This window comes from Pelophylax lessonae (assembly GCF_965119305.1).
Source record: "Pelophylax lessonae genome assembly, chromosome: 4".
NCBI classification, from domain to species: domain Eukaryota; kingdom Metazoa; phylum Chordata; class Amphibia; order Anura; family Ranidae; genus Pelophylax; species Pelophylax lessonae.
The window spans coordinates 621,592,442-621,618,456 of NC_138771.1; the positions used below are offsets into that span (position 1 = coordinate 621,592,442).

General features: G+C 45.1%; 1 protein-coding gene across 1 annotated transcript in view; it reads left to right on the top strand.

Moving 5' to 3' along the window:
• LOC309553997 (AP-1 complex subunit sigma-1A-like) overlaps positions 1 to 26,015 on the top strand; it is an 80,930-nt gene that overhangs the window by 20,989 nt on the left and 33,926 nt on the right. The window contains exon 2 of the mRNA XM_082255518.1: positions 6,706 to 6,884. Coding sequence (XP_082111644.1) covers positions 6,706 to 6,884 — 179 coding nt within the window. The remainder of the gene's footprint in view (positions 1 to 6,705; positions 6,885 to 26,015) is intronic.

Sequence of the window (26,015 nt, forward strand, 5' to 3'; positions counted from 1 at the left end):
TAATTTTATTGGAGAGGGAGGGGTTAATGTATGCCTGGTGCTTACTAACGTGTGGGGGGGAGGTGACTGAGTGAGTCAGGGACAGATCACATGTTCAGCTATGCTGAACACTCCGATCTGTCACTCCCTGTCACTTAGGAGATCCGCCCGCTCTGTTTACACAGGCGGGCGGATCTCCAAACTGGATTCCCCAACGATTGGGGAAGAGCAGTGGCGATCGCCGCCGCTCCTCCCCTGGCCCGACTCCCGCTGTGACTGAGAACAGCGGGAGCGCGCCTACAGGGGGAGGAGTCCAGTGACGTAGGTCTACGTCGCTGGACGATAACGAACCACTTTGCCGCAGTACATTCAACGTGACCGGTCGGCAAGTGGTTAAGGTCTCATGTAGGAAAATGTGTTCTCTTAGGCCTCAGTCAAATGGGCATACTACCAGCATACGTCTTTGTGAGAGCGATCCCTCAGGTATGGTATACACACTATATTGTCAAAAGTATTGGGACGCCTGCCTTTACATGAACTTTAATGGCATCCCAGTCTTAGTCTGTAGGGTTCAATATTGAGTTGGCCCACCCTTTGCAGCTATAGCAGCTTCAACTCTTCTGGGAAGGCTGTCCACAAGGTTTAGGAGTGTGTCTATGGGAATGTTTGATCATTCTTCCAGAAGCGCATTTGTGAGGTCAGGCTCTGATGTTGGACGAGAAGGCCTGGCTTGCAGCCTCATCCCAAAGGTGTTCCATCGGGTTGAGGTGTAGGCCAGACACGTTCTTCCACCCCTAACTCGCTCATCCATGTCTTTGTGTACTGGTGCGCAGTCATGTTGGAACAAGAAGGGGCCATCCCCAAACTGTTCCCACAAAGTTGGGAGCATTAAAATTGTCAAAAATGTCTTGTTATGCTGATGCCTTAATAGTTCCCTTCACTGGAACTAAGGGGCCAATCCCAACCCCTGGAAAAACAACCCCACATCATAATCCCCCCTCCACCAAATGATTTGGACCAGTGCACAAAGCAAGGTCCAGCATGGATGAGTGAGTTTGGGGTGGAGGCACTTGACTGACCTCCCCTCCTCCTCTCTACCCTGCAACTCCATTTAAATACCAGGATAAAAACAAAAACCCCACTACTTCTGAGTATGGGGGTGCAATAGGTGGTTGGTTGCTCAGACACCTAGATCTGTTAGGGTAAGAGAAGAATTGTCTTTATAAGCCTACATTTCACCAACTACCTTTTTGGTTTGCAGATATATTTAAAATATATGTACTTTATTATATATCATGTTAAACAATCCATTCATTTTAAAGGGGTTGTAAAGGTGCGTGTTTTTTTTTTTTTCTCTAATAAAAATACCAAACATGTTATACTCAGGGTTTTGCACAGAGCAGCCCTGATCCTCCTCTTCTGGGGTGCCCCATTGGCACTCCTGGCTCCTACCCTTCATCGGATGCCCTCACGGAAAGCCACTTTCAATGGGGGCACCTGTGCGGGTGCATTTCTGAGTGCCACTGTTGTGTCCATTGACTTACAGTGGGACTCGGCCCCACCCCCAGCATCACTGGATTTGATTGACAACAGCAGGAGCCAATGGCTCCTGCTGCTATCAATCTGTCCAATGAGGAGAGAGACAGCGGCTGGAGCTGTTGGGCTCATGCTCATCGTTGGATCGAATCGGGCTCAGGTAAGGAAAAAAGGGGGGGGGGGTTCTGGGGGCAGCTGCAGCAAAGCACCTTAATGCATAGAATACATTAACGACCTACTTCGCTCCTACATGTAAAAATCTTTTTATTTTTTTGATAGAAAATTACTTAGAACCCCCGAACAGTTTTTTTTTTTTTGTTTGTTTTTTTTTAGCAGAGACCATATAGAATAAAATGGTGTGTGTGTTGCATTTTTTTATGTCCCGGTATTTGCGGAGAGGTTTTTCAGACGCAATTTTTTTGGGATAAACTTTCATGAATTTAAAAAAGAAACAAAACCGTAAAGTTAGCCCAATTATTTTGTATAATGTGAAAGATGTTATGCTGAGTAAATAGATAACCAACATGTCACGCTTTAAAATTGCGTCTGCCCCTGGAATGGCGACAAACTACGGTGCTTAAAATTCTCCATAGGCGATGCTTTGAATGCCTTTACAGGTTACCAGTTTAGAGTTTCTCTGACGTTCGGGACAATACCTCACATGTGCGGTGCGATCACCGTTTACATATGTGTTCGCATTTGTGCGTAAGCAAAGTGGGAGGGGGGTGCTTTCAATTTTTTTTTTTTTTTTTTGTAATTACTTTATTTCTGTTACAAGGGATGAACCACATCCCTTGTAACAGCCGATCAGACCAAGATCGGTCCGTTCGGCTGCTTCTCTGGCCAGGTAAACAAAGGGGCTGGACTGTAAGTGACTAATACGCATTGTTCCCAGTGTCCGGGGTTACAGAGAGGGGGGGGGGATGATGATTCTTCACCTCTTTCTGTACCAGCCAGCCATTGCCGCCAGCCGCATCGCTCCCAGCCTCTGCTATGAGACTGGAAAGCCCGGTAGGGGGGTGGGACCCCTTTCCACCACCCGCAGAAGTGATGGAGTGGCTAAAAAAGAGAATCGCTGGCTGCAAAAAATTTATACCGGGATGATGCCTGTAGGTTCAGGCATCGTTTTGGCATTACCACTGAACCTGAGGAGTAGGGGGTACGTCCCATTAAGGGGGAAGTGGTTAAGGTGAGAAACCTTAGGACTTTACAACCACTTTAAAATAGAAACGAAAGGCAAAATGTGTGTATAGATTTAAAAAAAAACAAAAACCTTTCTATAAGTGATTGTTTAGCTCCTTGTTCTCAGCTGCCATATAATGGAGGAGAAACGGCAGTACGCTGATCTTCCCAGAGAATGGCTGGGTGGGTGGGGGGGGGGGGGGTGTCAGGAAAAGTCAGATCGGAGGAGAGCAGGCTGAGTTCCCAGCATAGCTAGAGAACTGACCACTCTGTTTCCTGTACGGAACTGACCACACTTATTACAGCACAGAGTGCCTGGCAGGATCACCAGGGATTTCACACACAAGACGCAATACAAAGAGAACAGGATACCTTCTCATACAAGTACATGGTACAGCAGGCACATATCAGGAATATGAAGTGTTGGGTTTACGTGTTCTTTAATGTTTGATTTCCCAAGTCATCCTCCAGGACGGTCACATGAGAGATAGGCTCCTCCTCCTACAGTAAACACAATCACAGTTAAGTTTAAAATGTCTTCCCCTCCGTTTTCTTGTGTTTCCTGTCCTGCTTACACAAGCTGATGCACATTCATCCCCTGTTTTCATATTTTTGTTCCCTGTCCACGACATGCCTCCCTGTCCACCTCCTCCCTCCGCCTGTATTCAGCTGGTGAGATCACCAAGCCTCAGGTGCCTTTTGGGGATGAGGGAGGAGGACTTTAAAGGGGGCTACCTGGAAGCTCACAGGACCCCTCTTCCTGGATCTTGCTCCTGGATTCCTGGCTATATTGGGGGATATGGAAGGTAGAGGATTTGGGGGACGTGTTCTCCCTAAACTCAAGGTGTTACTCTCTTGCCTCTGGGGGGGGGGGGGGGAGTTCGAGTCTGTGGAAGCCATGGAGGATCTTTTACAGTCAGCCGGAGGTCTGGTGCGAGGCTGTCCACCACTCTTCTTGTGATGGCTTGCATGCGCGGCTACGGGAGAGAGTCTCCACGTGCAGCACGCAAGCCGGTGGTGTGGCGGAAGTCGCGTTTTCAAGATTGCGCCGCTACCGGAAGTGTTAAAATGTTGGGTTTTACGCTTTCTTCATGTTTGATTTCTATAGCAGCTTATATAGTAGGAAGAGGAGGCAAGTCCAAGTGGTGGAAGGAGCCTTAAGCCAGGGTGGGGAAATCCTGTAAAATCCTGTAAAAGGGATTTATATGGAAGTAGGAGCAGACACAAGGGGAGAGAGGAGGAGGAGGAGGAGGGGGGGTTATAGGATCAGTAGGAGGAAATAGTATAGACTTCTGGGGAAGGCAGCCTGCCAGAAGGAAGATGAAGAACAAGTCCAACCTGTACTACCAGCAGGACCAGAAATGACTCCACTATGAGCTTTGTCAGGCCAGACAGCGGACAAGGCAGCCTAGAACAAGTCAGCCCAGCCAACGCCTTTGTCACTGGCCGCTATATTGTCACAAAATGGGTATCTGAGCACTGGTGACATGTCCATGCTGAAGAGGTCATAGACAGCAAACTACAGGTTACGTTATCCTAAGTCAGTCCTATCCTGGTCTGTTTTTGACATTAGTGTGTGTAAGGCCTAAAGCTGAAGCTTAATCTGCTGGTGTTTTTTGTCTTCTCGGTTCCTTCTTCCGCACCCCCAGCATCAATGTGTTCGCTGCCAGAACCTTCTTCTTCTTCTTCGTTTCTTCTTCTTTCTTCTTTCTTTCTTCTTTCTTCTTTCTTTCTTCTTTCTTCTTCTTCTTTCTTCTTTCTTTCTTCTTTCTTCTTCTTCTTTCTTCTTCTTCTTTCTTCTTCTTCTTCTTTCTTCTTCTTTCTTCTTCTTTCTTCTTCTTTCTTCTTCTTTCTTCTTCTTCTTTCTTCTCCTTCTTCTCCTTCTTCTTTCTTTTTCTCCTTCTTCTTTCTTTTTCTTTCTTTCTTTTTCTTTCTTTTTCTTCTTCTTTCTTTTTCTTCTTTCTTTTTGGCTTCTTTCACATGACCGCTCTGCTGCTTTAGTCCGCTGCGGGACTTTTTTTTTTTTTTTTTTTTTCACGGAGCGGATGACATTTCTGTCATCCGCTCCGTGTGCCCGCATATCATCCCATCGGTTTGCGGATGATATGCGGACATAATGTAAGTCTATGGCATTGCGGATGTCAGTGGATGACACCGCTGACATCCGATTTTCCTTCCTTTCCGTTTTTTACACGGATGAAAAAATAGGGTTCTGTTCCGTTCCAAAAAACGGAACAGAACTGAAAGGAGGAAAATCGGATGTCAGCAGATGGTATTCCGCTGACACCCGCAGTGCCATTCACTTACATTAAAGTCCACAAATCATCCGCAAAAAAATAGGATGATTTGCAGACACGAAAATTACCCAATATTTTATTTGGAAAAATATAAAGGATGAGGTTGCATCGAGTAATTGGATACCAAACATTTCAAACCTTAAAGCGGTTTTCCAGCTATGGAAAAAAATGAGAAGTCACAGCTTACAAATACTGTAGCTGCTGACTTTTAATATATAGACAATAATCTGTGCAGGGAGCCCGTGATGTCAGCACCCCAGCCAATTTTCGGATTGGCTGCCACTGCCATTCACTCTAAGGCTCCGTTGACATGTCACATGACGCCCCAAAGAAGCTCTTGTACCTTTTTTGGACTTCATGCGTCCCGCGATTTGCAATGATTTCTGGATTGCGGGCAGAATCGCGGTGATTCTGCCCGCAATCTCTACGCTGACATGTGAACGGAGCCTAAGGGAAATCGGCAATAAAGCCTTCACAGCCGGATCCCTACTGCGCATGTGCATTCTTATTGGCTCATCCATGGGAAGAAGAAAAGGGGATGGTGCCATGGCACTGTCTCCCGGAAGTGGGGAAAGGTGCCAAATTTGGCACGGGGTGGGGGGGGGGGGGGTGGCAGATGAGCAGGAGGTTCCACTTTTGGGTGGAACTCCGCTGTAAACACCTGCCGACTGCTCACCTTAAATATGTGACACTAACCTCCAAACAAAGCCCTCGTTGTCCCGCTGGATGCCGCATCCCTTTTCAGCCGTCTTCCTTCCTGGCCTGCGGACCTTGGGAGCCATGTGATGTCACTCCCACACGTGCACAGGAGCTGCCAGTCACGGCACAGGGCTCTGAAGAAACTGCACCGGTGACTGTTCCTTCAGAGCGCATGCGCCGATTACATCGTAAACGCACTATACAGTAAATATCTCCTAAACGGTGCATGTTTAGGAGATATTTACAGTACCTATAGGTAAGCCTTGTTATAGGCTTACCTATAGGTACAACTTACAGAGGGGGGTTTACAACCACTTTAAAATCTTTTAGAGCCCTGATGTCTCACCTACCCTCCATTGAAGCTAATGAAGCACAGATCGTGCTCCGTTCGCGTCTTCCCCGGTGACAGCGGCCAGGGGAAGTGAAAGCGAACCCAGAAGTGATGTAATGCCCATCCCTCCCCTCTAATGGGATCCGCCTGCTGTGGGGTTTTCAGGTCTGCAGGTGGGAGAGTGGAGCCTTTACTGCCAACCTGACAGCCTGTCAGATTTACATGCACTCCTGGCTGCTGTAGTTGTCTGTGTGTGTTATTATACATGCTATGGGGTGCTATACATGCTATGGGGTGCTATACATGCTATGGGGTGCTATACATGCTACGGGGTACTATACATGCTATCTAATCCAAACTGCTTAGAAATGTTTCAGGCTTGTTGTCCATCATCAGTGCAGTGTATCAAAGCCTGGGTTTGGGCAATGTAGACCATGGGTTCTCGATTATTTATCTGTTGGGATGTACTGGAATGATTTGCATGGCTCCAGTCAGTGTCCTGAAATTAAAAATAATCCTTTGGGATGTGTGAAGGAATGAGAGGCTGTTCTGTGTGGTTATAGATAGAAGTTCAGTCCAGCTTTCGGCTGGCAATTATCAGGTTGGGCAGTAGAGGGAGCTCATCGCTCGTCCTATGTCCGTCATGGTTGTAAGGTGACATTTCTGGTTCTTGTCTCGTAGATGCGATTTATGCTGCTGTTCAGCCGGCAGGGGAAGCTGCGCCTGCAGAAATGGTACGTCGCCACTTCAGAGCGAGAAAAGAAGAAGCTTGTGCGTGATTTAATGCAGACGGTGCTCAGCCGCAAACCTAAAATGTGCAGCTTTCTGGAGTGGAAGGACTTAAAGGTGGTCTATAAAAGGTGAGGACCCTCTACAACCGGCTCTCTTACTGTGTGTCCTCTTCATAGACCTGGGAAAATCCTCAGTGTCACTGGAGGATGTAATTGTAGAATTCCAAATATGTATAAAAAAAATCTTTATTTAAATTCCATCTCTATCAAAGACATTTTTTTGGTTTCGTTTTGGATAGTTTGGAAAGATTCAACCCTTATCAGCACTTTATTACTGCTGGGGTTTCACCTTCACTCTCTATTCTGGACCATTGTCACTGGGAGAAAAAGTGACAAAGTTGCAAATGTTGTCATTGGAACAGGAAGTGAGGGGGAATCTTCATGTGGGAATGCCTGTTTCATGACCGCTGTCTAAGAATGGATTTCCCCCTTTTTAGAAAAATTAGCTTTCACATCTTCTATTTATATAACAGTAAGTGATGCAAAATGCAGCTTACTGGTTTTAAACAGGTACCCCCGCTCCCACTTCTGGAGGAAGTTTACCCCCCTTTTGCCCGCAGCCCTCTGGGACACCTCACAGGTCCCAGAAGACTGCCGGTCCATTCACAAAGTGCGGTGCGGCTTGTGCCTGCACAGTGGGAAGCCTTAGTTAAGATGCCGGCTCCTGGTTTCAAAGCCAATTGAAGAATCCGCTCGGGTGAGGACATTGCTGGGTCCCTACACAGGTGAGTATCCAGTATTTGTAGCTGGTGACTGTTAATTTTTTGGGTGGGAGACTACAGCTCCTCTAAAAGTTCTCCTTTTTAAGAGGTTTTAACCCTTTTTTGCTTATCTATCTTGATCTCTTCCAGACCGCCCGCCGCAGATATACTGTGGCAGGCTGGCCCTCCTGTGCGAACTGCCGTAGCCCTACGTCAGTCGCGCGCCGGCAGCTGGGGGCGCTCAACTGGCGTAGGGCGCGCAACAGTCGTACGCCAGAAGCTGGCCCCCCCCCCCTCGGCAGCGGGGACTCTGATGCACAGGTCTGGCGGCTCCGATTGCCGCCGGCACCCACGATCGCTCCCCGCGGAGAGAGAAGAACGGTCAGCTGTTGTAAACACAGCTGACCATTTTACTCTCTGGAATGATCACAGAGGGCCTGTGATCCTTTTATATAGGATCACAGGTCTCTGTGATCATTTCATAAGCCCAACCCCCATACAGTTAGAAACACTCTCCTAGGCTTACATATATTTAACACCTTGATCACCCACAGTGTTAACCCCTTGCCTGCCAGTGTCATTATTACAGTAACAGTGCATATTTTTAGCACTGATTACTGTAGTAATGTCACAGGTCCCCCCAAAAGTGTCAAAAATGTCAGGGGCCAATCTGTCTGCCGCAATGTCCCTCTAAAAATCACAGATCGCGGTCATTACTAGTAAAAAAAAAAAAGCAATAAAAATTCCACAAATCTTTCCCATAGTTGGTAGACACGATAACTTTTGCCTTTTGCGCAAACCAATTTAAAATAAGCTTATTGCGGTTTTTTTTTTTTTTTTTTTACCAAAAATATGTAGCAGAAAACAAATTGGCCTAAAATGTTCAATTTGATTTTTTTTTTTTTTTTTTTTTTTGGGAATATATAGCAGAATATGAAAAAAATTATTATTTTTTTTTTTCAGAATTGTTGCTCTTTTTTTGTTTGTTTATAGCGCAAAAAATAACCATCAAAAAGAAAGCTCTATTTGTGAGAAAAAAAGGTACATTTCGGTACAGCGTCGCACGACCGCGCAATTGTCCGTTTAAAAAAAAACGCAATGCCGAATCGCAAAAAATGGCCTGGTCGTTAAGAGGGCAAATCCTTTCGGTCCAGAAGTGGTTAAATAGGAAGTCCAGTCAAAACCTAACTGACGCTAAACCTGCTCTATGCCACATTCTAAACCTAACCTATCGAATCCTGTAAAGCAAAAATTGCTGTGCTTGCCTTTTGTACACCCAATGCGGTCCGGTCTCCAGTGACAGAAGCTGTGTGCAGGGGAGGACCAACAATGGCTGTGAAATGAATGGGAAGTGACATCACCCATAGACTCACTGTGGGGCTTCCGTTGTTTGATGCGTCTCCTGCACCCGCCTCCACGCTGAAGTCGCCGCTGATGCTGGGACCGGACCGGCTGCACAAAAGGTAAGTACAGCGACATTTTTTTTTTTTCCTCCTTTACAGGGTTAGATTAGATTTAGAATATGGCATAGAACAGGTTTAGTGTTAGTTTGATTGCCTGGACTTAATATATACCCCAAAAGAGTTGTAGCTAAAGATACACTTTATTTGATCACTTTAACCACTTGCCGTATGGGTACGTCACTAGCCTGTGAGGCTCTGGGGAGGGAGCGCGCGCCGCCGGAGGCGGACCCCCCCCCCCCGCGTGTGACCGGCGAACCGCCGGTCACTCGGCGATCGTCGGTGGAGAGGGAGAAAGGCAGAGGGCTAGTGTAAACAAGCCGCCTGTCATTCTCCCCTGTGTAGAAACAATGATCATACGGTTCTACTATGTAGGACCGTTGATCATTGTTCCTACAGCTCAAGCCACAGCCAATCACAGTTAGAATCACGCCCCTAGGGACACACACAGCCCCTCCCTCTCAAAGTTAACCTGTTCACTGCCAGTGTAATTTTACAGTAACAGTGCATATGTATAGCACTGATTACTGTAGTAATGTCACTGGTAACCCCAAAAGTGTCAAAAATGTCAGTCAAGGGTCCGATCTGTCTGCCGCAATGTCGCAGTACCGCAAAAAAAAATCACAGATCGCTGCCATTACGCGTTAAAAAAAAACAACAAAAATGACAAATCTTTCCCTTAGTTAGTAAACGCGATAACTTTTGCGCAAACCAATCAAAATACGCTTTTTGCAATTTTTTTTTTTTTTTTGTTTTGTTTTGTTTTGTTTTACCAAACATATGTAGCATAAAAAAAATTGGCCGAAAATGTTAAAAAATTTTGATTTTTACATTTTTTGGGGGAATTTCATATAAAAAAATGTGAAAAATATTGTTATTTTTGCAAAATTGACGCTTTTTTTTGTTTATAGCGCATGATCAAAAAATCGCACAGGTGATCAAATACCACCAAAAGAAAGCTCTGTTTGTGGGGAAAAAAAGGACATCAAATTCGTTTAGGTACAGCTTTGCACAACCGCGCAATTGTCCGTTAAAGTCACGCAGTGCCGATTTGCAAAATACCCCCTGGTCAGGAAGGGGGTAAAATCTTCCGGGGCTTAAGTGGTTAACAAGAACTAAAGTTTTTAAAGGTAACCTGTCAATGGTATTCCTCTGGTCCGTACAAGGTTACCATCTAGTGCTGGAGCTTGCATTGTGTCACTCTCACTACTGTGTCCTGCAGTGACCTGGAAGTAAACAGTAGACAATCTCGGAAGACACTTCTTGCCGATTCACATATATGCGATGCAGAAACCCTGCAAATCCACTACGGGTTCCCGCATCCCATTCAAATCGCAGGCATTTCACACTGCCATATGCGAATCGCTGGGGGTGTCGATACAGTTAACCCCTAGATCAGTTCACATATCCCAGTGCGAACTGTCAGTTCATACATGAATCGGATCACATAGGTGTGAACCACTATATCCGATTCTGCTGCGGACTCAAAAAAGGGTCCTGTGCGTGTTGTGTCCGAATGCGATGCAAATTCAGCCGTACAATCTGTAGGGCTGTTTTCGCATGGCAGAGACATCGCATGTGATTTGCAGAGCAGTGCACTCCGAATCACATGCGATGTCTGTCGTCACATATGTGTGAACCGGGGCTTCAGCAGAGGTTTTTTATTTTTTGCAGTGTAGTAGTGTTACCTGGTATAGCTTTTCTTATCAAGTGGTGTTTGCTGGGACCTCATTCTTCTGTGCGCTGGCATCCATACTGCTTGAATGAAGCATTTACAGTATCTCACATTTTTGTAAATATTTTATTATATCTTTTTATGTGACAACACTGAAGAAATTACACTTTGCTACAATGTAAAGTAGTGAGTGTACAGCTTGTATAACAGTGTAAATGTGCTGTCCCCTCAAAATAACTCAACACACAGCCAATAATGTCTAAACCACTGGAAGCAAAAGTGAGTACACCCCAAAGTGAAAATGTCCAAATTGGGCCCAAAGTGTCAATATTTTGTGTGGCCACCATTATTTTCCAGCACTGACTTAACCCTCTTGGGCATGGAGTTCACCTGAGCTTCACAGGTTGCCACTGGAGTCCTCTTCCAATCTTCTTATAACCTAGGCCATCTTTGTGTAGAGTCACAATTATTTCTTTCAGATCCTCTGGAATGACAGCCATGCAGACCAATTTGATGCAGTGTGTGGCGTATGGTCTGAGCACTGACAGGCTGACCTCCCACCCCTTCAAACTCTGCAGCAATGCTGGCAGCACTCGTACTGTATTTCCCAAAGACAACCTCTGGATAGGACTCTGAGCACATGCACTCAACTTCTTTGGTCGACTATGGCAAGGCCTGTTCTGAGTGGAACCTGTCCTGTTAAACTGCTGTATGGTCTTGGCCACCGTGCTGCAGCTCAGTTTCAGGGTCTTGGCAATCTTCATATAGCCTAGGCCATATTCATGTAGAGCAACAATTCTTTTTTTCAGATCCCCAGAGAGTTCTTTGCCATGAGGTGCCATGTTGAACTTCCAATGACCAGTATGAGAGAGGGAGAGCGATAACACCAAATTTAACACACCTGCTCCCCAGTCACACCTGAGAGCTTGTAACATCAAAGAGTCGCATGACACCGGGGAGGGAAAATGGCTAATTGGGCCCAATTCGGACATTTTCACTTAGGGGTGTACTCACTTTTGCTGCCAGCAGTTTAGACATTAATGGCTGTGTGTTGAGTTATTTTGATGGCACAGCAAATTTACACTGTTATACAAGCTGTACACTCACTACTTTACATTGTAGCCAAGTGTCATTTCTTCAGTGTTGTCACATGAAAAGATATAAAATATTTACCAAAATATGAGGGGAGTACTCACTTTTGTGAGATACTGTATATTTATGTAGGCCACCCTAATACTTACTTGAACCCCTCTCGATCCAGCGATGTTGCATTAGCGACTCTACTGTCCGAGACTCTCCCTCCTGATTGGCTAAGAGACCGCGGTGAGCACCATTGGCTCCTGCTGCTGTGAATCAAAGTCAGTGAGCCAATGATGAGAGAGAGGGGGCAGGGTCGAGCAGCAGCTCGGCTCAGGTTCCCCTATAGCAAGCTGCTTGTTGTGGGGGCACTCGGCAGGAGGGTGGGGCTAGGAGACCCTAGAAAAGGAGGGTGGGGGGCTGCTCTGTGCAAAACCACTGCACAGAGCAGGTAAGTATGACATGTTTGTTACTTAATATATATTTTATTATCACTTTAAGTCGCGTGACTTTCAGATCGCGTCAGTGTGAACCAAGCCTAAGTTAATGACCCCCATAGAGTTGGGTGAGTATTTGCTTGTTCTTTTACGGTGATAGCTTTTACTTTGCCTTAAATCATGAACCGCAACCGGTTGTGCTGTGTACCATCCCTGAGGAGTCAAGGCGTGAATCCATTGTGCTGAAAAACAGCATCGCGGAGAGTGAGTGTGAACATGAACATTAGATTGCTGTCATGCAAAGCCCCTGACATCACACCCTACTACACTCACATGTCGTTCTGAAATCCCTACATTTGCTGCTGACTCATTACACAGTCCATCTGTGTAGCACATATTGAACAGAAATAGACATAGACAATGTTGATTAAATGTTACACTCCATAGCCTGATTAGTGCCAAATAGCAGCTTTTCATATGGCATTGTGGAATATGACGCTGCAAACTGAGATTCAATTACTGTGTTGTACGGTCACGGTGAGACTCCTGTCACGGTGAGACTCCTGTCACGGTGAGACTCCTGTCACGGTGAGACTCCTGTCACGGTGAGACTCCTGTCACGGTGAGACTCCTGTCACGGTGAGACTCCTGTCACGGTGAGACTCCTGTCACGGTGAGACTCTTGTCTCAAACCCCCCCCCCCCCCAAAAAAATAAAAACAGACGGTGTAAAATCCGCATAGTGTGGTAAATGGTTAAAACATGCAATCTCTTATTAAGACCAATAAAATTGCACTGACAAATGGATATGAGCTCAGGTGTGGGAATGTAGCTGTAGTGTAAACCTACAGAAGGGACAGGGTCGGCCCATTTATTGGGGGTTTAGAGGTGCCGTCCCCCCTATCCAATGCGTCCGGCCCCCTAATCTTCATGTATTGGATGGATTCCAATGAGGTTTTTTTTTTTTTTTTTTTTTGAAGCACATGAGGCTCTAATTGGCTTCAAAAAAGGGTGGGCTTGGGGCGCAGAGACTGCACCCTGAGCCCACCCAGTTGTGTAACAATAGCGAATGAATATTAACTATTGTCACACGGATTCTCCTCCTGGCCAACCAGGAAGTGGGTCCTATGATCCGTTTCCCGATTGGCCGAAAGGAGAAGCCATGGTTTTGGCCGAGGAGGAGGGAGGAGACGCAGGGGAAGCACATGGAGGAGACTGAGGGGGAAGCCGCTGCCTGCCTTTCCAGGGTGAGTGAGCCGGCGACCAGGGGGGGTGTATGGTGTGCTTGCTGAAGTCGGGGGTGGGGGGCAGGGGGGAGGGGTTTGTATGGTGTGGTCCGTCTAAAGCCCCCCCCTCAGCCCATGGAGCACCAGCCGCCACTGGGAAGGGAACCAGCCAGAGGCGTAACTAGAACCTTCAGGGCCCTGGTGCAAGAAACCATGAAGGGCCCCTCAGACCCCTGGTCGGGGGGCCTTTCTCCTCAAGCCTGGGGCTCTTCCCACTGATCCTGGGGTCCTTAAATCACGTTGCGGGGCCCTTTATTACAGTCCCGCAGCGGGACCCTTTCACAAATTCTGCAGTGGGCCCCCTTCCTTCCATCTTGGGGCCTGCAGCTACAGGAGGAAAAAGGAGTACAGTGATTTCTCTACATGCTGCCCCTGCCGCCCCTCCTATCCAGGTGTACAGGGGAGCTGCACAGGCACCCTGGAGCATGGGGCCCGGTTGCGATTGCAACCCCTGTAGTTACGCCCTTGGAACTAGCAATTTTGAAAGGTGATCTCCCAGCCTTGGCCACAGGGATGGGGAGGGAGAGAGAACTAAATTAAAATAATCAGCGCATGTTTTTATCCTGATTATTTATTTCTCCATCTCTGTGGGACACCTGGAGTAGATTAGCAGCAGTTTGTTGCGATTCCTTTTCTCTTTTTTTGGCTATCCAACCACTGATTACCTTGGAGCCTCATCTGTCTCTTTTACTATGGGGAGGGAGATGTGAGAACCAAGCTCCAGCACCACATGTCTCTGAGGAGTGATGTCATAGGGAGGAGGTCCCGTGTCTTATGGCCGCACTTCTGGGTTGTGTGATGTCACAGGGATTCCGCAGAGGTGCTGGCGCTTGGTTCTCACATCTCCCTCCCCATGCCTGTGGTGAAGGCTGGGTGGCTAACATGCAAGGTTTCCGGCTCCCTTCCCTAGGTTCATACTATAGTTACCTATCCCTGCCTGAGCTCCGCTCTCTTTTGTGAGTGCAACTTTATTGGTCTTAAAGTGAAACTTTACCCGTAACAACTTGATAAAAAATATTCTTTAGCAAGGAACATACACTCCACATTAATAAATATGCTACTAAAAGTCCTTCCATCATACAGTTAGAAAACACCCTCTAGGCTCACACTTAACCCTTTGATCGCCCCTGGGTTAACCCCTTCCCTGCCAGTGTCATTATTACAGTAACAGTGCATATTTTTAGCACTGATTACTGTAGTAATGTCACTGGTCCCACCAAAAATTCCAGTTAGGAGTCCGATATGTCCGCCACAATGTCGCAGTCCCGCTGAAAATCGCAGATCGCCGCCATTACTAGTAAAAAAAATGTAATAAATAAAAATTACATAAATCTTTCCCCTAGTTTGTAGACGCGATAACTTTTGCGCAAACCAATAAAAAACCGCTTATTGTGATTTTTTTTTTTTTACCAAAAATATGTAGCAAAATAAAAATTGGTCTAAAATGAGGAAAAAAATTTGATTTAATTATTATTTTTTTGGGGGGAAATATAGCAAAAAGTGAAAAATATTATTATTTTTTTTTTTCCAGAACTGTTGCTCTTTTTTTTGTTTATAGCACAAAAATAAAAATTGCAGAGGTGATCAAATACCACCAAAAGAAATCTCTATTTGTGAGAAAAAAAGGACGTCCATTTTATTTGGGTACAGCGTCTCATGACCGAGCCCTTGTCAGTTAAAATAACGCAAATCGCCTAATCGCAAAAAATGGCCTGGTCATTAAAGTGGAGTTCCACCCATTTTTGGAACTTTAGATCTTTGTAATCCCCTTTAAAATGGCTTTTACCATTGGAAACTTTTTTTTTTTTTTTTTGCTAGTAAATACCTTAATTTCGGATTTATTCCTCCTCTCCTCACTTCCTGGGCCGATCGGCGATGACGTCATTCGGCGATCCGCAGTGTCTGCTGGGATGTATTCTATTCCAGAAATCTCAGTAGCTGTATCTGTACTGAGCCGTGCCTGCCCCGCCTCCGCCCCGCCTCCTCTCAATGAATTGCATTGTATGAATGTATTAAGGCTGTTCTCTGCCCAGCCTCCGCCCCGCCTCCTCTCAATACAACTCAATGAGAGGAGGCGGGGTGGAGGCGGGGCAGAGAACGGCCTTAATACATTCATACAATGCAACTGAATGAGAGGAGGCGGGGCGGAGGCGGGGCAGGCACGGCTCAGTACAGATACAGCTACTGAGATTTCTGGAATAGAATACATCCCAGCAGACACTGCGGATCGCCGAATGACGTCATCGCCGATCGGACCAGGAAGTGAGGAGAGGAGGAATAAAGCCGAAATTAAGGTATTTACTAGCAAAAAAAAAAAAAAAAAGTTTCCATTGGTAAAAGCCGTTTTAAAGGTGATTACAAAGATCTATGTATTCCAACCTATTAAAAATGGGTGGAACTCCGCTTTAAGGGGGAAAACCTTTCGGGCCAGAAATGGTTAAAGTGATATTAAAGGCAGAGTAAAAAAAAAAAAAACTGTCAAACTTACCAGCTCTGTGTAGTGGTTTTGCACAGAGCTGCCCTGATCCTCGTCTTTTAGGGTACCCCGCGGGGCTCCCGGCCTCTCCCTCCTGCTGATTGCCCCCATAGCAAGCAGACGCTGCTCTCATGCACTTCGCTGGATCAAGATGGGGATGGGGCTCAGGTAAGTATGGAGGGGGGGGGGAGGGGGGCGGCAAGGGAATCTGCACACCGAGGGATTTTTTACCTTCATGCATGAAGGCAAAAAACCTTCAGTCTTTACAACCACTTTAATGCACAGGCTTAGCAGCCATGTATGTAACATTCAAACATTGGCAGGTCAAAAAGGAATTTTCTGTACTTGCAGGGTCTTTAAAGAAGAGAAAACAGAGCAATGTACTGTATAGGTGTCTTTTTGGGCTCAGGCATGTTCAGATCCTAGTCCCAACCCACCTTAGTGATTCCACCAGGAAGCTGCCCCCCCCCCCCCCCCCCCAGCCCAGAGTGGGGAATGCCTTGGCCACAGTACAGCAGACAGCTTCCTAGTGGGATTGATCAGGTTAGTTAGAATTAGGATCTGAACATGCCTTAGCTCATTCCCACTATAGATGCAACCTTACAAATCCTTTATCATAGTGGTTCTATACCCACTGTAGTGACTAGCCTCAGGTAATCCACAGAGCTTAAACAAATCCTCCTGCATAAGTTGTACATGTTTAGCTATTCATTAGCTGCAAGTACAACATTTTAAGTACAGTGAAGAGATATTGCAGGAGATAGTCAGGAGGTACCCTGGAAGGTGGAAAAAAGAAAAAAAAAAGTAAGATTTGTTTGACTTAAATTTACAAATTTTCTTATTTTTTTTTTCTCCTCTTTAAAATGTCAGACTTGGTTCAGTGCAGGAATTGTTGTGCATTTATTTCATGTTCCACTCTTTGGAGATTCGGATGCTGTCAGATCTGTAGACAGTTCTCCTTACTGCAGCAAGAAATTGCATTTTTGAAATCAGAGATATTTAAATTATCTGTTAAACTCCAGCTGGGACTGCTGCAATGCCACTGCCACAGAGGACCCCCAGAAATGGCAGATGGGTTACTGTAGGTTCTGGAAGACTTAGAGTGGTGGATAGAAGACATGTCCCACAGTCGGTGGTTCTCCAAAATTCATTTGCAGCACTCTCAGAATGTAAGGACAACATGGATATGGACTCAAGCACAGAGGGTGAGAAACCATCGACTCCTATGTCTAATGTATGCAAGACTGCAGCCAAGGACAAAAAAGATAAAGTGAAGTCTCAAAGGAAGCAGCTGTTGCTGGGTGATTCAATCATAAGAAGTGTGGAGCTTAAAGAAAATGGTTTTGTGAGATGTCTCCCTGGTGCTACTGCTAGACGAGATAGAAGACGTATTATTAATATTGTTAAGCAAGCAAAGCAGGAAGGGGACGTGGATGTTCTTGTCCATCTAGGGACAAATGACCTGGCTTGCAATGAAGTGTCAGAGGTGAAAAAATCTTTTATCACACTTGGTAATGACGTACAGGATTTTGCATCCACCATTTCATTTTCTGAAGTTCTGCCTGTGCATAATGTTCAGAATGATAGGCAGAGGCGCATAAAGGAGTTCAACATATGGCTTAGTAAATGGTGTCAAGAGCAAGGATTTGGCTTTGTTTCTCATGATAGCTCTACTTGGAATAGAAAGGAACTGTACAAAAAAGATGGTTTGCATCTTTCTCTCAAAGGAACAAATGTACTTAGTGAACAACTCCAAGAATTTGCGAAAGAGTATTTAAACTAGGAAGGGGGGGCAAAAGAGTGGAATTACAAGAGTCCAATTGCCCCCCAAAACAATGCCAGAACAGGTCAGAAGCACAGAGGTTAAGAAATGATGAGCTCAGAGTCCTGTCTACAAATGCTCGCAGTTTAGGTAAAAAAATCAATGAACTTGGGTCAATAATGGCATCTGAGAATGTAGATTTAGTGGCTGTTACGGAGACATGGTTTAACGAAAGAAATGACTGGGACATAACCATACCAGGGTACTCTTTATACAGAAGAGGCAGAGAAGGCAAGAAAGGAGGGGGAGTGGCCCTGTATGTGAAAGATAGCATTAAATCTAACCTAATACAAGTTGGTGAGGCCAACATAGAGTCAGTTTGGGTTACGTTGCAGTTTGCTAACCATGCAGTAACTTGTGTAGGTGTGATATATATAGACCACCTGGTCAAGTCAAAGAACTAGATGATCTACTAGTTGAAGAAATAGCTAAAATGACAATGAAAGGAAAAGTTATCATTATGGGAGATTTCAATCTTCCAGATATAAACTGGAAAACCAAAATAGCAAGTTCTACCAGGAGTACAGATATTCTAAATTCCCTACTGGGGTTGTCTCTGCAACAAGTGGTTGAGGAGCCAACCCGGAGGGAGGCCATTTTGGATTTGGTATTCACAAATGGGGATTCGGTATATGATGTCATTGTAGGCGAAACCTTGGGATCTAGTGATCACCAGTCAGTGTGGTTTAATATAAGAACTGTGAAAGAGTCACACCACACAAAAACAAAAGATTTAGAATTTAGAAAAACAGACTTTTCAAAAATGAAATTAGTCATAAATGAGTCTTTATCAGACTGGAACGGATTACATGGAGTCCAGGAGAAATGGGACTACTTAAAAGGTGCATTATTGAAGGCAACAGAAAATTGCATTAGACTTGTCAGTAAAAGCAAAAAAAGGAAGAGACCACTGTGGTACTCAGCAGAAGTGGCTCAAATCATTAAAAATAAAAAGCTAGCATTTTGTAATTATAAAAAAAACCCAGAGCAATGAAGATAAGGAAATCTACAAGATTAGGCAGAAAGAGGCCAAGCAAGTTATAAGAACTTCTAAAGCGCAGGTAGAAGAAAAACTAGCTCAGTCTATGAAAAAGGGGGATAAGACATTCTTCAGATATATAAATGAAAAAAGGAAAATAAAACAAGGAATAACTAAATTAAAAACAAAGGACGGAAGGTATGTAGAAGAGAATAAAGGGCTAGCCGAGTGCCTTAATGAATACTTCTGTTCAGTTTTTACAGAAGAAAAAGGAGAAGGACCTCCACTTGAAAGGATGACTAATGAATCGTTTGATGCATGTGTCTTTACAGAGGAAGACGTTCTAAGATTGCTGTCTAAAGTGAAGACAAATAAGTCACAGGGTCCTGATGAGATACACCCAAAATTATTAAAAGAGCTTAGTGGTGAGCTGGCAAAACCATTAACAGATTTATTTAACCAATCATTAGTAACAGGAGTCGTCCCGGAAGATTGGAAATTGGCAAATGTCGTGCCCATTCACAAGAAAGGTAGTAGGGAGGAATCGAGCAACTATAGACCAGTGAGTCTGACATCAATAGTAGGCAAATTAATGGAAACCCTATTAAAGGATAGGATTGTGGAACATCTTAAATCCCATGGATTGCAAGATGCAAAACATGGGTTTACTTCAGGGAGATCATGTAAAACAAATCTTATAGATTTTTTTGACTGGGTGACTAAAATAATAGACGGTGGAGGTGCAGTAGACATTGCATATCTAGATTTTAGTAAGGCTTTTGACACTGTCCCACATAGAAGCCTTATCAATAAACTGCAGTCATTGAGCATGGACTCCCATATTGTTGAGTGGATTAGGCAGTGGCTGAGTGACAGACAACAGAGGGTTGTAGTCAATGGAGAACATTCAGAACAAGGTCATGTTACCAGTGGGGTACCTCAGGGATCTGTACTGGGACCAATTTTGTTTAATATCTTCATAAGTGATATTGCAAAAGGCCTCGATGGTAAGGTTTGTCTTTTTGCTGATGACACAAAGATATGTAACAGGGTTGATGTTCCTGGAGGGAAACGCCAAATGGAAAAGGATTTAGGAAAACTAGAAGAATGGTCAGAACTCTGGCAACTGAAATTTAATGTGGATAAGTGCAAGATAATGCACCTGGGGCGTAAAAACCCAAGGGCAGAATATAGAATATTTGACACAGTCCTGACCTCAGTATCTGAGGAAAGGGATTTAGGAGTAATTATTTCAGAAGACTTAAAGGTGGGAAGACAATGTAATAGAGCAGCACGAAATGCCAGCAGAATGCTTGGATGTATAGGGAGAGGTATAAGCAGTAGAAAGAGAGAAGTCCTTTTGCCGCTGTACAGAACACTGGTGAGACCTCACTTGGAGTATTGTGCGCAGTACTGGAGGCCATATCTCCAGAAGGATATAGATACTCTAGAGAGAGTTCAGAGAAGAGCTACTAAACTAGTACATGGATTGCAGGAAAAAACTTACCAGGAAAGGTTAAAGGACCTTAACATGTATAGCTTGGAAGAAAGAAGAGACAGAGGGGATATGATAGAAACTTTTAAATACATAAAGGGAATCAACTTGGTAAAGGAGGAGAGCATATTTAAAAGAAGAAAAACTACCACAAGAGGACACAGTTTTAAATTATAGGGGCAAAGGTTTAAAAGTAATATGAGGATGTATTACTTTACTTAGAGAGTAGTGGATGCATGGAATAACCTTCCTGCAGAAGTGGTAGCTGCAAATACAGTGAAGGAGTTTAAGCATGCATGGGATAGGCATAAGGCTATCCTTCATATAAGATAGGGCCAGGGACTATTCATAGGATTCAGATATATTGGGCAGACTAGATGGGCCAAATAGTTCTTATCTGCCTACACATTCTATCTGCAGCCCTCTCTCCTCCACAGCCTTCTAAAACAGAGATCAAAGGCTTTTTCTCAGCACCAGCAGGTAGGGGGCAGGGATCTGCTGTCACACACTACACAGCAGGGAGCTAAGTATAACGATGGTGCAGAAATTCCTCCCACTGAAAGAAATGGCGCTGGAATTATTTCTCCCACTGAGATCGACGGTGTAATAATTCCTCCCACTGACACGGACAACAGGGTGCTAGTATTTCCCCTAATACCAAAGATGCAGCATTGTTTACTCCCACTGCAGCCAGCACATGTTCTACTTCCACTGATCAGTCTGTCCCCCCTTAAGTCTGAAGCACCGTAAACTGGACCTTTTGTTTAGAAAGTTTGGAGACCTCTGCTCTACACCAACCATTCTCCACCTTTTCAACACAGAGGAACCCTTGAAAAACTTTCCGGTCTCAGGGAACCGCTGCTAAAAATGGCTATACCTGCAACTCATGATACATTAGTGTGATGTAGAAATAAAACACAAAGAGGGCGCACCAACCTTGCGCATTACCAAAGTGGTGTTGATGTAAAAGAAAATAAATATACTCACAAACAAGTGAATCAAAAGCATTTCCAGCAGGGGTCAAGTCCTGAGAAAAAAGTGTGGGAACTCAAGATCTCTCTCCCCCCCTCAAAAATGTGTGTGTGTGTGTGTGTATGCGTGTATGTATACACACAAATCTTTTTTAACAAAAAAAAGTGCAACATTGACTTCATTACAACCAGTCTGCTGATAGATGGATTGAAATGTGTCCAGTCCTTGCTGAACTGGCCTGATTTCAATCAGTCTGTGGCCGACCTTATAAATAAATAAGAGGGATGGAGGGAGAGAGAAAAAGAGAAAGGGGGATGGAGGGAGAGAGAAAAAAAGCGAAATAAAGAGGGATGGAGGGAGAGAGAGAGAAAGAGATGGATGGAGGGAGAAAGATGGATGGATGGAGGGAGAGAGAAGGAGAGAAATAAAGGGGGATGGAGGAAGAGAGAAAAAAAGAGAGAGAAGTATCGAGGGAGAGAGAAGGAGAGAAATAAAGAGGGATGGAGGAAGAGAAAAAAGAGACCTAAAGAGGGATGGAGGGAGAGACAAAAAGAGAGAAATAAAGACGGATGGAGGGAGAGAGAAAAAGAGAAATTAAGAGGGAGAGAGAGAGAAAAGAGGGATGGAGAGAGAGCGAGAAAGAAAGAGAGAGGCAGGAGGGAGGAAGGAAGGAAGGCATTTTTAGCAGCTTTTAATTACTGTTGGGTCATAACACACTTTCTCCTTCCTCACCTCAATCAGTTTGCAGAGCAGCTCTAAGCCACAACACCACAGGAAGCACACGGAAAGTAATGGACAGTGCACTGTGCACCCATTGGCTGTGGGGCAATGGAAGGCGGTGCAGCTCGCCTTCTGCTACCACCTCAGCCAATGGGTAGCTGACGCCCAGCCGACTTACCATGTGGGCGGGCCAGGAGGAAACCTTTGCAGGATCAGCTTTAAGGAGCAACTAGAATGCAAAGCCTGACTGCAGCGTGGACCTTATGGTAGCCGGCTTTTGCAGAAATTGGCTGTCCCCAGGCCAGTCCGACCCTGCCAGTCCTGCAGGATGCGGCTGCTAATGGGAACGGCATTCCTGCTGTGGAAAAAGTACAGGAACACCGTTCCCGTGCGTTCCTGTAGGACTCGAACCCTGATTTCAAGTCCACAAAGAACACAAAGCAACCAGGTCACCAGGACCGTGTCCAGCACACCGGAGGAACTTCCAGATGGCTGATGCTTTTCGAGTGGAGATCCCCTCTTCCTCAGAGCTGATGTGTGTTTCCATTAGGTGTCCCCTGACCCTAGGAGGGCAGCAGGGTCTGTGCATTTACCCGGAGCCATAGAGATTCACTGCCGACACATTCCTTTCGAGCACAGGAGAGTTTTTAATTTTACATTAGTGCAATGATCAGTGGGAAGAATGCTCCTTACACTTGTGGTCATTGAGAAGAATTAGCCGCTTACAGATAGCTAAAAAGATCAATGGTGTCAAGTTGGAACTTATCTCAGAGGCAGAAATTGCTCATTGCTCAAGCAACCTCTGGAGGAACCCTAGTTGAGAAACCGTGCTCTACAAAGTCTCATAGGAACATGCACAGCTGAGGCAGTCAGTCACCCTCCGTGTTCTGCGGGGGGGGGGGGGGGGAATTGGCCATCTCCTGAGATTTTTTGACACTTTTGGGGGGACCAGTGACATTACTACAGTAATCTGCTAAAAATATCCACTGTTACTGTAATAATGACACTGGCAGGGGTTAACCTAGTGGGTGATCAATGGGTTAAATGTGAGCCTAGGGGAGTGATTCTAACTGGGGGGGAGGGGCTTGTGAAATGATCAGACATGTGATCCTATATAGAGAATCACAGGTGCTCTATGATCATTCCAGGGAGAAGAACAGTCAGCTGTGTTTAAAACAGCCGACCGTTGTTCTCTCTCAGCGGGGAGCGATCGCTGGTGTCAGGCGGCAATCGGAGCCGCCTGCCCCGTGCATTCGAGTCTCTGCTGCCTATTCACACATTTGGATTCTTTGTTTGGACTCCATGATTATGAACTAATGTATTTTGATTTATTTAATAAGAAAAGTTTTGTACTGTTTGGACTGTCACTGGTTTAAACCCTGTTATGTTTAGTGCTGCACTTAAGTTTATTTTACATTGTTTATTGTAGGTTGTATATTCACCTTTTAGGGTCCTTTCACATTCACGCGGTCCGTTTAGTTTTTTCCTCCGGTGACTTTTTTTTTATTTTTTCTTTATTTTAAACGGACATGAATGCACTTTTGGAGGGTCCGTTCCGTATGTCCGTTTGCGGATGATAAACGGAGATAATGCATTTCAATGGGATTGCGGATGATACCGCTGACACCCGTTTTTTGCGTCCGTTCCATTTTTTTAAACGGAAGAAAAATAGGGTTCTCTTCCGTGCCAAAAACGGAACTGATCGGAAAGGACGCAAATCAGATGTCAGCGGATGGTCATCCGCTGACATCTGCAATCCCATTGACATGCATTATGTCCGTTTTTTCATCCGCAAACGGATGGGATGAAATACGGACCGCACGTGTGAAAGGACCTTAGATTTGTGCCAGCTGCTACACACATTTATTACCAGCGTTCCCTTTATCCACTTACTTTGGGTGTACGGCTTCATGTACACGGGATGTTTGTAAACCTCTGCTGAACGCTGGAACTTGACAGCGGTTAAAAACATCCGTTTACATGCCACGTTTATGGGTGTTTAGCGGCTAGAAGCGTTTTTACATTATAAAATGGTCCAAAATGTATCCCCATTGAAAACACCTATAAACTAAGCGCTTATAAACGTGAGTTACACAGTTTAGATGCGCTTGCACGCTGTTAAAAGCATTTGGGGTTTCAAATGCCAATAAACTTCTATCTGAACGCATTTTCTTTAAAAAAATGCCACTAAATTTAATGTCCAGCCTGCGGCCCAGAACCGCAGGCTATGCAGCCCACTGCCCCCTGATAATTTATTTATTTTTTTGCTGGGGAGGAAGGGAGTCGAGTCGGGGGGACGGCCACAGAGGCAGCCTCGGAGGGGGATCATCCACTAGTTGTGTTAAATTAGTGCTGGGTGTGGGGGGGGGGGTGGTTTTAGCACGGGAAGGGGGCGCGACGGCATTTTATTACTTATATACCTTAACTATAGTATATATTTTATATGCGACCCGAGAACATTTCTCTACACTCAATGTGGCCCAAAAGGTTGGACACCCATGCTCTAAACGACTATAAAGGACTGAGTGTACATGGACAGATAAGATCACATAGAGGAGAGTTCAGTGGCTGCTGAAAAAAAAAAACGCCCAACTGCTCCTAAGTGCCGATTCACATTGGTGCGATGCGGTAACCCTGCGAATCCACTGCAGGTTCCCACATCACACCCCAGTCGCAGGCAGTTCACACTAAACAAGCAAAAAATTGGGGGAGCAAACCCTGAACATGTATATCTAAAGCCGGTGCAGCTATGGACCAAGCAACATGTATATTAAAAAAGAATAGCGCACACATGCAAAAGAAATGACTATTAAATATGGAGACAATCCATAAATAAAAATGGGGGTTTGGTCCCACCATATGGCCATATCGTGCTCAAGCCCACCACTGCGTCAAAGTACCCCATTATCAGTGGGTCCTACACTATCCATAAAAAAAGGGTGAATCCAGCCTTTCTTACCCTTGGAGACAACACTCCTTGCTGGGAAGGTGTGCTAATGCACTACAGGGGACTCCTCCTATATCTACTTGATAGTGGACACCAATAGAGTACAGGTGTGTGTGGGGGATGGGATGCTCAACCTCAGAAGTCTGGTCAGACTGAATACATAATAAACAAGCAAAAAATTGGGGGAGCAAACCCTGAACATGTATATCTAAAGCCAGTGCAGCTATGGACCAAGCAACATGTATATTAAAAAAGAATAGCGCACAATTGCTTGTTTATTATGTATTCGGTCTGACCAGACTTCTGGGGTTGAGCATCCCATCCCCCACACACACCTGTACTCTATTGGTGTCCACTATCAAGTAGATATAGGAGGAGTCCCCTGTAGTGCATTAGCACATCTTTCCCAGCAAGGAGTGTGGTCTCCAAGGGTAAGAAAGGCTGGATTCACCCCTTTTTTATGGATAGTGTAGGACCCACTGATAATGGGGTACTTTGACGCAGTGGTGGGCTTGAGCATGATATGGCCATATGGTGGGACCAAATCCCCATTTTTATTTATGGATTGTTTCCATATTTGATGGTCATTTCTTTTGCATGCGTGCGCTATTCTTTTTTAATATAGCAGGCAGTTCACACGGCCATATGCGAACTGCTGGGAGTGTCCATACAAAGTTAATGACACCCCCCAGATTAGTTTGCATATTGCAGTGTGAACTGTCAATTCAGACAGGAATCGGATCACATGGGTGTAAACACCCATGCGATCTGATTCTGGTGCAGACCAAAAAAAAGGGTCATGTGCGACTTTAATTCAAATGTGAAGCCAATTCAGCCATGCAATCTGTATGGCTGAATTAGCATCGCACAGACATCGTGTGTGATTTGCAGTGCTATGCGAATCGCATGCGATGTCTGTTATTGCATATATGTGAACTGGCACCAATCGTCCATTTATTAGCAGCAGTGTACATGAGGCCTAACATATTAGTTTGCTCCAGAAAACTGATTTCCTTCTCATTGATGTTTCACTTCTTATAAACCATATTTGGAATGTTCTATGTGACCATTATGAAGATTTGGTGTAGATGTACTGACCTCCGTCGCACTTCTCTCTCTCCCCCACCCCCTACCTCCTACCCCCTGTTTATCTC